The sequence below is a fragment of the Talpa occidentalis genome, unplaced genomic scaffold (genome assembly GCF_014898055.3).
Source record: "Talpa occidentalis isolate TD23 unplaced genomic scaffold, MPIMG_talOcc4v2.1 talOcc4.5, whole genome shotgun sequence".
NCBI classification, from domain to species: Eukaryota; Metazoa; Chordata; class Mammalia; order Eulipotyphla; family Talpidae; genus Talpa; species Talpa occidentalis.
In genome coordinates this window covers 112384061-112397054 of record NW_023604861.1, presented here as the reverse complement: position 1 = coordinate 112397054, position 12994 = coordinate 112384061, and the positions used below count along the sequence as shown (strand labels likewise).

The 12994-nt window shown below is 36.2% G+C and overlaps 1 protein-coding gene across 2 annotated transcripts in view; it reads right to left on the bottom strand.

The window, feature by feature from the left end:
- LOC119259348 (S1 RNA-binding domain-containing protein 1) overlaps positions 1 to 12994 on the bottom strand; it is a 170136-nt gene that overhangs the window by 10771 nt on the left and 146371 nt on the right. For both annotated transcript variants that reach the window (XM_037528130.2, XM_037528129.2), the window contains one exon: positions 11565 to 11747. In XM_037528130.2, coding sequence (XP_037384027.1) covers positions 11565 to 11747 — 183 coding nt within the window. The remainder of the gene's footprint in view (positions 1 to 11564; positions 11748 to 12994) is intronic.

Here is a 12994-nt window from a genome sequence, read left to right as displayed (position 1 = left end):
AGAGCTCTGGCACTACTATGGGATAAAGCCCATGTATTAGTATAAAGAACTTTCCTTGGGAAACAGTCTTTTTACTACAAATGTCCTCCTTGAGATGAGGGAAGTAGGGAATCTTCCTCTAAATAAAATGGAAAGTGTCTTAATAGCTGTCAGTTCCATAAATCCCCTGGTTGTCCTCTGAATGGGCAGAGACATTTTTATTCCATGTAAAGACTGGGCAATTGAGGTCAAAGCAATTTGTTTATGGTCACACAGACACAGAAGACAGGCTGAGATTAAAATCCATAGCAAGACTGGGGACAGGAAGTGGAGGAGGGCGATAATGGGAGACTAAATCGATAGTCTACTGAGTTTCAGGCTCCAGACGAGAGATCTAAACCTGAAGAGAAAGGGAGAAGGACAAATAGATTGGAGACCCGTGAGAGAGTAGCAAGCATAACCTTATGATTGGCCAGTAACTCCTGCTCTGTCCTCCCTCGCTGGGCATTATAGGTTGTTCCAGAAATATGGGAGAGAAGTCAGTTTTCTACAGTCCCAAGACCCGGTGTCAAAATTAATTTACAATGTTAAAAGCCCCAAATTATATCTGGATCACACAGTAAATGAAACTGAGGTACAGGAAGGTAAAATAACTTTCTCAGGTCAAATAACTATGTCCTGAACCCCAGCAGTCTAACTCAGCACTGCCTCCAAACTGATTCAGTGGAAAGCTAGGCACCAGCTCACAGTTAAACTTTCTAATTCCCTCTACTGGCCTTTCCTAAAACTCTATGTGGGGTGTGTATTGGGACAGTGTTTAAGACATTAGATATGGCAATAAGTTCCTAAACACCCCCAGCCTGATTATCTGATTCTCAAGTGGGTAGAAATTCTCTTTCATCATTTTTCTCCTTTGTGAGGACTCTGATAATTATAGTAAGATGTTTGGATTTTAACTACTAACAAGAAAAAAAAAAAAGAAAAGAAAAACAAAAATCACTTTAAGTAATCTTTATCCTCTCGGTTTGACCTCTCATTTCTGATGCTATGTATCTTTATGAAAAGGCAATCTCATATTGTCTAATCATAGCTCCATTAGAAGAACATAATGTGAGAAAACTAATTGACACACATCCTACGGCATCACTTATGGAAAACTAGCAATGATTCATGTTCATGTCCAATGCTGCCAACTCTTGTGAGGCAAACCCAGAAAAATTTAATATCTTTCAAATTTGCAAATAATTACTTAGGTCTGTTTACCTAATCTTCATTTATTTTACAGTATTTGTAGTTGAATTTCATTTCAGGCAAGTTTCCCACAAAGAAACATGTTTTTATCATTGCAGAAGTCAGTTGGCATACCAATGCAGGATAACACTGTGGTGAGTTTTAGATGTGGGGAGGTGTGCTAGACATATTCAAATATGTTCAGTGGCTTACCCTCAGAAAGATTACAAATCACCACAAGTTATGGACTTTCTGGGTTGCGCACAGTTGAAACTATGAATACCAAGTCTGTGAATGTCACTGATTTGCTGCTGGTAATTTTTTTTTTTTCCTTTTAAAACAAAAACAATTTAAACTCCTGCCTCACGACTGCTTATTAGCCAGATTTCTTTCCTTGCTGGGTGGCAAACTAAGGTTGGGAAAATATGACAAAACTTCTGAAAGCAATTCTAAAAAGAGTTTAGAAGTATTAAATTCTTGGACAAGAATGAGAAAGAAACACTGAGGTGTGCTTACCCACAAAAGGTTTTCAGTATGGGCTATAGTCACTACCTGGCTTGATTTATTTTAGCTCCATGCCAGAGAGCCTCTAAAGGGCCTCCCCATTGCTGAGCACCAGATTGCTTTTAGCAGGATGCTTTTTATCTCATCACAGAATCCTTGTGTATCTGTTGGGTTAATTTTACTTTTGTTTCATTGTTTTTTTCCCCTCAGTCTTATTATGTCTCTGGTGAATCCTCTCACCCCCTGCACCTCTGGCCTGTACCCCAGTTCTTGTATGCATAAATAAATAAATCTTTAAAAAAAAGATATAATTGATATATAACACTAAATAAACTTAAGGCAAACAATGTGTTGCTTTGATACACTTAAATGACCATAGAATGATTATCCCTCCACCAGGTTACATAATTATCATTTCTCTCTCTCTCTCTCTCTCTCTCTCTCTCTCTTTTCCCTCTGTGTGTAGTGAGAACATTTAAGATCTACTCAGCCACTTTGAAGTACTCACATGAGATAGAAGTACTAGTGCTATTCATCATAGTCTATATTAGATCTCCAGAACCTATTCATTTTATAACTGGAAGTTTGTACCCTTTGACTAATTTTTTGATCTTAAAAACCCCACATGAGTTTTTAGTAAATTAAGAATAAACACTGCTCAGCTTTTGTACAGAAGATATTCTCCCCCACAAAAATATTTTGTCAGGTTATATGATTACTCATTTTCCAGACCTGAATTCTAAATTATGGCTATTTATTCTCTGCAAATAAACTTTTCAATATTGACTGTAAGGGTCAGGAAAAGTCACATTAATAGTAATAAAGGAAATAACCAATAATAATATTACACTGAAGATAATGATACAAATCATTTCTTCATATACATTTATGTCATACACTAGAGTGGCACTGCATGACATATTCCTGCATAGGCTATTCACCATTTGTAGAAACTAGTCTTTTAAAATTTCTCCCTAATGATCAAAATAGAAATAACAGCTAATTATTAGCTAATGCTTTATAAAAATGAGTGTTGAGTGACAGACTTCACATTAAATTGTGTAGCATTTCTGAAGTTAAATCTAGAACCAACAATGTTCAAGCTTGACCATCCAGAGTAAGTCAAATTCTTAATGCAGCAGATTCATTGGGAGAATGCCAGGTCTCAGGGTAACATTTACAAATCAGCATGATCTGTAACACAAAGCACTATCTTCTGGCACCTTATTCAAGAAAAAAGGGAAATTTGGTTACTTGCCTTTGGCTTCTTGATCAACCAAAATGGTAGAACAAAAACAGGAGACATGGAGGAATGGCAACACCTAAATAGACTATTTCTGGGCTTTATTCTCCTCATAATATAGCAGCAATTTTCCTTAAGGCCCACAATATTAAACACAGTGAAATCACTCACACACGGGAACATTGTGACAATTTCTGGATGATGACAGAAAATGGTAAGTAATCTTCTTTCATGGTCTGTCTCTGTTTTCCAGTCAATAAAATCTAGCTAGACTTGGGGTCTGGACACAAAACTCTGTAAAGTGATGCGATTCAATTTGGAGAGGTCCTTAAATCCCTTCAATCCTCAAGGGATTTTGAAAGAAGCACTTACTCAACATGTGGGATAGGCAATGGCAGAAATGTTCTATCAACAGTTTTGCTTACACAAATGCACTGACCTCAGGCAGTTTAGATCACAGAAAAAATATGTGGACTGCAGTAAAGCCACACATTTCAATTTGCTGTAAAACTGTCATTTTCTGAGGAGTTTCCTTTTTGATGCTCTTCGTTTTCTAACACTATTCTTTCATTAGAAAAATATTGTCACATCAGCATGTGTTAGGTGCTGGGGTAGAATGTTAAGCCAGATTTATATTGTCCCTACCCTACTGGAGTTTACAGTATACAGTTATAAACTAATTTTAAGTTTAATTGCCACTAGTCTAACAAATGTGGTATGAAATGCCACAGAAATAGTACTTATTTTGCAGAGCCAAGGACAATTGGAGAGGCTCACAGTTTTACTTTAACCACAATATTCTACTGTGTCTTACTTTATTATTGATCAACCAAATCTATTATAAATATGTGGGGATAAAGAGCAGTAATGAGGTCCCCGGCAAAAGTTTTTTAATTAATAAAAATAATCTACTGGGGGCCTCCCCTGGTGGGCCCCACTACAGCGGTTAAGCGCTGGGCTGCGAAGCTGCCTGCAGCCTCTGCAGCACCGGTTCGATCTCTGCCTGCCAGCGAGGGTCCCACATGGCACGACAGATCTCTCCTGCCGTGCCCACTGCTCCCCTCAGCAGTGTATTTCATCAGTCTGCCTGTTCTGCTCCCCACTCTGGTTCTGGTGAATTCTCTCACCTTCCTGCACTTCTGACTGTACCCAGTGCTTGTATAAATAAATAAATAAATAAATCTTAAAAAAAAAATAATCTACTGTTCTTTTTCTTGATTTTTTTTAAAGACTGGTCATGCCTTAAGATCCCTGATCTCTGATTGCAGTTCTATGTGCTCCGTACCATTGTGCTTTGCACATTCTAAGTGATGAATAAAGTATAAGCAACAAATTTCACAGAGTAAAAAAATCAAATATAAAGAATTTAAAATTGAAAAAAAATAAGAATTTAAAATTGAATAGGTAATTCATGCCCTCAAGGAGATTACCAAAGTAGGGAGGATAAAACTCATAACCATAATAGAGGTGAAAAATTAGAATATGCCCTCTGTGAAGTATAAAGTTATTCACAGAAGAAAGAGCTCATTTCTAGAGAGGTATTTAAGAAGGTCAAGAAAGATTTCAAGTTTTTTGCACTGAGAAACTGAATGAATGAATTGGCATCTTCTTAGATGAGGAAGACCATGGGTACAGCAAAATTTTGGGGAAAGTTTCAGAGTTCAGTTTTAGAAGACTTATTAGGTTTGAGATGCCCAGTTAGCAGTTGGATGCATGAATCTGGAGGAGATAAGTTAAGTGCTTATGCAAGTCCTTAAAACTCTGAAACTAGATTACAAGGAGCAGTGATCACTGTTGAGTTCTTCAACTTCTCCCTTCCCCACCCATCTCCATTACAATTATTTTTGCCAATCATATCCATAGTACTCTTTCATAACCTTCATCAAATCTGTCAGCAAATGGTACTGACTCTACTTCTAAAATAAACTCAGAATCTGACCACTTCTCACCAAGCTTCTGCTCTCATCTTGATCCTAGTCATCATTATCTTTCAACTGGATTACTGCAACTAATCTAACTGGTGTTCCTGTATCTACTACAGCATCTTAGTCTATTTCAACAAAGCAGATAATCCAATCATATTAATATGTGAATCAGTGTATGTCACTCTTTTGTTCAAAATCCTGTTATGGCTTTCACTCAGAATTAAGGCCAAGTCTTTCTCTATAATAGCCTCCCAAGCAATTTTTTTTTTAAACTTTTTTTTTTTATTTTTTTTATAGAGGCATGTTTTTATTTATTATTTATTTGTTTGTTTGTTTGTTTTTTGTTTATACATGCACTGGGTACAGTCAGAAGCGCGGGAGGGTGAGAGAATTCACCAGAGCCAGAGCAGGGAGCAGAGCAGGCAGAAGGACCGAAGTACACTGCTGAGGGGAGCAGCGGGCGGCAGGAGAGGTCTGCTCGCCATGTGGGACCCTCCTCCGGTGGCCGGGGAGCAGCCGGGGATCGAACCGGCGCCACAGAGGCTGCGGGCAGCTTCGCAACCCAGCGCTCAACCGCTGCGCCACCGGGGAGGCCCCTCCCAAGCAATTTTGACCTGATCTCCTATTTTCCTGTTTGTTGCTCACTCTATTCTCACAACACTGGCTTCCTTGCTATTCCTTGAACATTCAGGGCCTGCTCACTCTTTCTGGTCCCTCTTCCTGGAATGCTCTTCCCCAGATATCTACATGGCAAACTCTTCCATCAAGACATTGCTCAAATGTTACCTGTCAATGAGATCTAGCCTAAATACACTATTTATGTTTTCAAGCCCTGACCCACAACCCTGGTAACTCTGATCCCCATTACTCTGCTTTTTCTCTTTTCCACAATTCTCATCACATTTATCATACTATACAATTCATTTATTATGCTGGTTATAAACTGTCTGCTTCCTTGAGAGCAGAGGTCTTTGATATAGTCCAAGATTGCAGAACAGCGCAGGCACTCAGAAGGTATTTGTTTAATAAATGAATGAATGATTCTGTCAGTTGTGGCCTCACACTTTAGTTAATGGAAACACAGTAGTGCCATTAACCATTCCTTCTGGGACAACAGAGGAGACCAAGTCTTTTTGTTTCTATGTCTGTCTTGTTTTTGTGTAGAGTTGGTGAGAGGGCTCATGGGAGAAAAAGAGAGGGAGCTATAAAAAGAGGGAGAAACAAGGAATCAAGTTTCAGTTTGAGTTGCTAAAATATTTATGAGGAAATCTCTTGGAAGCAAATGGAAAAGGAAAGCTAGAGCTTAGGAGAAAACCCTGGACTAGAGATGGTAGCTTGTAATTATCAGTGGAGAGGTGTGAGATAAAGCCAGTCATGTGCAGGATGCGATCATGCAAGGCAGCATAATGAATAATAAAAGGTGGCTAAGGTCAAAAATTTCAATATTGACATATAGAGGTCTACAGGAGCAAGAAAAACCAGGGAAGCTAGAATATGAAAACAAGTCATAGGAAAATGTTGGTGGTTAAAGAAGTTGGTGTTAAATGTGGTATTCTGTAAGGAAGGATGAAAGATGCCATTGGTTCAGAAGAGTGGTAAGGATAGAACCATCTATAACATACTTGAAAAGCAGATAACTTCTTCTAAGAGGTTTGGCAATGTAAAGAAAGAGCAATGGATAAAAGTTCTAGGAGGAAGTAAGATAAAAGGTGGTTGTTGCTTGTAGCTTTTAGAGAATGGAAAAGACTACAGCAATACAAAGTCTATGGGCTAAAATAGAAAGAGTAAGTGGTGAAGACAATAAAAATAAAAGGGATAGTCATAAAATTTAAAAGCTAAACGATCTTATTCATTTAGATGCCATTTCCCACTATCCTCTAACCCCCCCCCCCCCCCCCCACACCTTTTAGAAGTGAGGCAACAATGACACGGAGCTAGAGAAAGGTCAAGGTCAAGAGTTCTCAGCAGTAACCTGTGAGGAATGAGGGTGGGGAGAAAAATAGAACTAAGAGGTGGAAGGACAGTTTAGGGAAAGATGGGACAGAATGAGTAAAGGTAGACAATATAAGGAAAGGGAATATCAGTGAATTAAGAAGTGAAGCAATTAGATGAACATGAGAAGACTCTGAAACAAGGAAAAAGGGACTTAGAACAGAATGGCTTCAAAGCACTGCCAAGAAAAATCTGTCTATAGCCAACAGTAGGTTTCCTCACCTCATGTTCCCATCATCTCTTCTGTAGTATTGATCCTTTTACTGCATTTTTCTTAAATGACATTCTTAAAGATTTTGCATTAGTCCTCACTCTCTTTTATATTTTTATTTTTTTTTAAAGATTTATTTATACAAGAATGGGGTACAGGCCAGAGATGCGGGAGGGTGAGAGAATTCACCAGAGACAGAGCGGGAAACAGAACAGGCAGACAACCTAAAACACTGAAGAGGGGAGTAGGGGGCGAGGCAGGAGAGGTCTGCCGCACCATGTGGGTATCTCCCTGGCTGGCCGGGAATACAACCTGTGCTGCAGAGGCTGTAGACAGCTTCACAGCACAGCGCTCAACCTGCTGCACCACCGGGGAGGCCCCCTCACTCTCTTTTACTTAAAAACATCTAGCAGAGGTGGGCACATTTATGTGGGATGAAAATGCTACTCCTACCCTGTACCCTATTCCTCTCCTAAAATGAAGAGATACCAAATGTGGTCACTTCATATTTAAGAAATTTCCCATGAAATAGTCTACAAGTATCCTGCTTCTGATACACAAAGTTACTCCCAAAGGAAGCATAAAAAGGGGTGAAGTCACAGGGTTTTTATGAACCATATGCAGAAATTGGCTCACGTGAAAATTGGCAGAAGTGTTGTCTGACAGGAGAAATTCAAGATTTCTCAGTCTTGAACATTGCTGGTGGCATTATATTCAGTATGTTACTTGGCAATGCATATCAAGAGCTATATAAACTTTTAAACCTTTTGGCAGAGTAACCCCACTTCTAGGAACTCATCATAAAGGACCAGTATCTGTACTACTCTTACTAAATTATAGCTCAATTACTTGATAGAATATTATCTACTCTTTCAAAAAGAGGGATATGCAGAAGCAAAAATAAAGTGTTTATACTAGAAAATGTATCAAAAAATTAATAAACTATATTAGAACTACATTATAGAAATAAAAATGTACATTTAAAAAGCACAATATAACAAAGTGCTAATTTAATACCTACAGAGATGTTAGAATTGGGCAAGAAGTCTGTAAATCCACATGCATAGATGCACCTTTCAAACAAGTACTAAAAATGCAATTACTGTGATATGAGACCATGTTCATTTTAATGTTAAAAAAATGAGAATAATATGTTAAGATTCAGAACAGGACAAGAATAACCAATGTCATCTCTCCTATTCAACACAGTATGAAAGGTTCAGGCCATTGCAACAGGCAAGAAAAAGAAAAGCATGAAAATTATAAAAAAAAAAAAGAAAAAGAGTAAGGCTTTTATCCATTTGCTGATAATGTAATTGTTTCTATAGGAAAACTTAAAGATTTATCTACAAATACCTACTAGAACTAGTAAATGTAAACACAAGGCTACTATAAAAAATCAATTGTATATATTATCAACAAATTTTTGAAACTTCATTTACTGTAGTATCAAAAAGCATAAAATACATTTAATAAAACATCTTTACAACATGTAAAATGAAAACTGAAAAACAATGCTGAGAGAAATAAAACTGAATAGATATAAGTTCATGGTTAAAAAACTCAAAAAATATTACAAAGACATCAAATGTCCCTAAATTACCTGCAAACCTAATGCAATCCCAATCATAATCTCACCCACTTTTTCCCAATGGAAAAATGATGAGCTGTTGCTAAAATTTATAGAAAAATGCAAATACTGAAACTATTAAGAACAAGTTTTTAAAAGAGCAAAGTTGGAGGATTGTGATATCTGACTTCAAAACTTAGCATACAGCCACAGCAATCAGACAGTATGGTATTGACACATCAATGAAGCAGAATAAGAGTCAAGAATAGACCAACACCTACACAGTCATTTGATTTTCAACCAAGCCACCAAAAGTAATGGTAAGGCTGCTGTTTTTCAAAACAAGGTGGTGGAATAACTGTGTCTATGGTAAAAGAAAATGAATCTAGGCCTTTATTCAAAACACATATGGAAAAACAAGCCCAGAAAGCCCAAAGTGTAAAATTTAAAACCCTAAAATTTTTAGGAACAAAGACCCCAAACACTGAATACATTTATGAATTCAGGCAAGCAAAAGTTTCTCAGGAATTGAAAAGCAATAACTACAAAAAAAAAATTGATAAATTAAACTTAAAAACTTAAAGCTTCTGCTAATCAAAAGATAGCACTAAGAAAATAAAGAGGTAAGCCAGAAAGTATGACAAAATATTTGTGAAACATATATTTTATAAAGGACTAGTATCCAGAATATGATAAAACAATTCCCATAAAACAAAGTTGAATAATTAAAAAGCAAACAACTCAATTAGAAAATAGTTAAATGATATGACTAGACAGTTCACAAAAGAAGATGTACAAAGTGTTAATGATCAAGAGAAAGTGTTCAATGTCATCTGAAAAACAAAGTAAAACCACAAAGAGATATAGTACTAATTACACACTAGAAAGGCTGAAACAGAAGACTAACACCATCTGATGGCAGATGTGAAGCAATAGAACTCTTGCAAATAAGAGTATGAAAAGGTACAATAGTGAATAAAATCTAGAAGTTTCTAAAAAAAAAACACCCTATTTTATAGTTTAAACATTTATTACCTTATCACCTAACAGTTCCTCTCTGAAATATTTTCCAAAGATAAATGAAAACAACAGCAAATTGTATACTAATATTTAGATTTACTCATAATAGACAATTGGAAATAGGCACAATTCCTTCATTAAGGAGAATAAACTGATAGTGTTATATAATAGAATGTTACTCAGTAATAAAAAGAACAAGCTGTTTATTCTCTTTACAAATAGGTAAAAATATCTAAACATGCTGAAAGAAATGTTACACAAAAGAGTAAAACTATATGTTGTAATTTATATGAAGTTCTAGAAAAGTCAAACTAGTCTGTTAAGAAATAAAACTAAATAAGTGGTTCTAGAATTGACTGGAGAGAGCTATAAAGACAATGTTTCAGGGCAATGGCAAAGTGGTTTTGTCAACTTGACAGGGGCTTGGGTCATACAGACATAGGTTTTTATTTGCTCAAACATAGCTAATAGACACTTAAAATTTAATTGCATGTGAAATATACATTAAAAGAAAAAAACATTAAGATGGAATTCTAGTAAACGATGTATTAAAAGTACATGATGAAGTATTAAAAGTATATTAATATCTTTAACTTTCTTTGAAATACATCAAAAAATAAGGCAGATTTATGGATAAATACAAGGATAGATAAATAGGAAGACAGCAAAATGTTAATGATAAAATGTAGGTGTGAGTAATTTTACAACTCATTGTAAAATTTTTAATTCAACTTTTTTGTATGTTTAAATTTTTTCATAACAAAATGTAGGGAAGAAAGAGGTACCATTGTTTTGATGTTGACAGAATATGATTTTTAACCTTTTTTTCATTTTCCAAGTTCTTTATAATGTTCTGTCCTTACAATTAAAAGATTTTAAGAAAAATAATTACATTTATAAAATAATCAAATAGAAATCATTTCAAAAAGTTTAAAAAGTCACTATTTCTACATTCACTGTCATTTGCCTCATGAAAAACTCTTAAAATATTTACTTATGTAGCAACTCACTACTTGGAAACGAAATAAAAATTTTTGAACTAGTCAAATGTGGTATTAAAGTTTTTTGTTAATGCCTTACATTAAATTTTCTCTTTTTTTACAAAGATTTATTTATTTATTTATTTGTTTGTTTGTTTGTTTATTTATTTATTTATTTATATAAGCACTGGGTACAGTCAGAAATGCGGGAGGGTGAGAGAATTCACCAGAGCCAGAGCGGAGAGCAGAACAGGCAGACTGACGAAGTACACTGCTGAGGGGAGCAGCGGGCGCAGCAGGAGAGGTCTGCGCGCCATGTGGGACCCTCGCCCAGTGGCTGGGGATTGAACTGGCGCTGGCTGCAGGCAGCTTCACAACCCAGCGCTCAACTGCTGCGCCGCTGGGGAGACCCCATTAAATTTCTCTTGTATACAAACCACCTCGCATCCCATATCATTCTGTGTTATAATGTATGCTAATTAAAAGTACTTCATTTCTTAAACTCTATAATAACCATCCAGTACAATATTTCTTAAGAAATCTGAGAGTTGGCTGTTTACTTTCAAAAGGACTTTATCTTTAGATAAGTACAAGATTTAAGCCAGGTGTGAGTCAATTGTGTTTTGTTAATTTCCAAAACAAACAGAAGCATGCCAAGCAATTTCCATCATACAAACTTTAACATTAGTATCAGGGTTTATTAGTTTGACACTGCTCCAGGAATAATGGTTTTGTTCCTCACTGAAATAAAATAATGTGCCACATAACTCAGTAAAGCAAAACTTCTGAAAAATGTTGTCATGTTAAACATGGACATATTTTTAAAGTTTCCGTTATGCCAAAAGGAAGGTCATTTGCTGTAGAGAACTCTCCCTGGGCATGGGGAAGCTTGCACGGGCATCAGACTTACCTCATTGCTATGCCGTATGATTCCGGGTGAATACAAGTTTGGTCCAAAGGATTTGGCTTCAGTACAACATTCACTGCTGTTTTGCCTTTCTTCTTGCCCTGCTTTTCATTTGCAACCTCAACACCTGTTGAAGATGTCACACCAACTTCCTGAATTTTGCCTGCAGATGCAGTTTGCTGATTACTGTAAGCATTTAAAACGGGGACAAGGTGGAGAAGAGGGAAGGATGGGCAGGGAAAAAAAGAATATTTAATGTAAAATGTACTTATTTCTCTGCCATACAAAAACAGCAGTCAGATTTGTACAATTTGCTTCATAGAAATCGCCACTTATTTGTTTAAACATTGTTAAGTTTTTCTGTTACTTAAAATCAAAAACATTCCTGATTCAGTCTGTAATTGGTGTTCTAGGAAAGGCCAGAGAAAACTGGGGGTAAATAAATTAAGTAAAGAAGAGAAGGAGAAAGAAAAGATGATTTCTCAAAATTAAGGAAAACATAAGTTCAGAAATTAAAAGAACCTACCAAATGGAAAATAGGATGAATGGGAAAAGTTTCATATTTGACACAATAAATATAAATGGGGAAACTTTAGAATAAGATTTTTAAAAATCAAGGGGGAAAAATAAGTTACTTTGACAGGAACTAGAGTCAGACTGGCATCAATATTTCTCATTGGCAAACAGCAAGGGCCAGTAAACAGTGGAACAATATGTGAAAAGTTCTGAGAGAAAGTGAATTTGAATCTATAATCATACACACCAAGCTAAACTAGTATCCAAATAGGAGGGTATAGTAAAACCATTTTCAGACATGTAGGACTTAAGTACAATTTAAGATAACCTCTCTGAAAAGAATTTCTGAAGAATGTACTCCTGCACAAACAATGTATCCAAGAATAATGTGGGTATAACAATTCAATTTCCCCCCACTAGCTCTAATATCACCTTTATCATAAATTAAATTTTGTCAATTTCACAGTCTATGCTGTTCAATTTCTACATCAAAACCAAACTGTTTAGTTACAATAGCTTTATAATATAGTCTACCATCCAGTGGACTTGGTTTTCCCACAGTTTTATGCAGAATAAAAATTTTCTTTCCAAAACCTTTTATTATAATTTAGCCAAGGGAAAAAATTTCCTATGCTTTGGTCCTACAAGGATGAGAAATCAAGAATTTAGCTTCTAATCTACTAAAATGATAACTAATGGTTTGGTCAGTTTTCAGTGAGGATAGGGAAGCCCAACTGCACTTAGGGGAGCAGCTGTTAAGTGGAGTGGCCACTGCAAAGTCTTCTTTGGCTCCTCATCTTGTACCACCAGTCCTTTCTACTTGCTACGATTCAGTTACACTGACCTTAGTTTTGTTTCTTGAATATACCAAAGTTGCCTTAGGACCTGGCACACTTATTGTTTGCTCTGCTTGAATG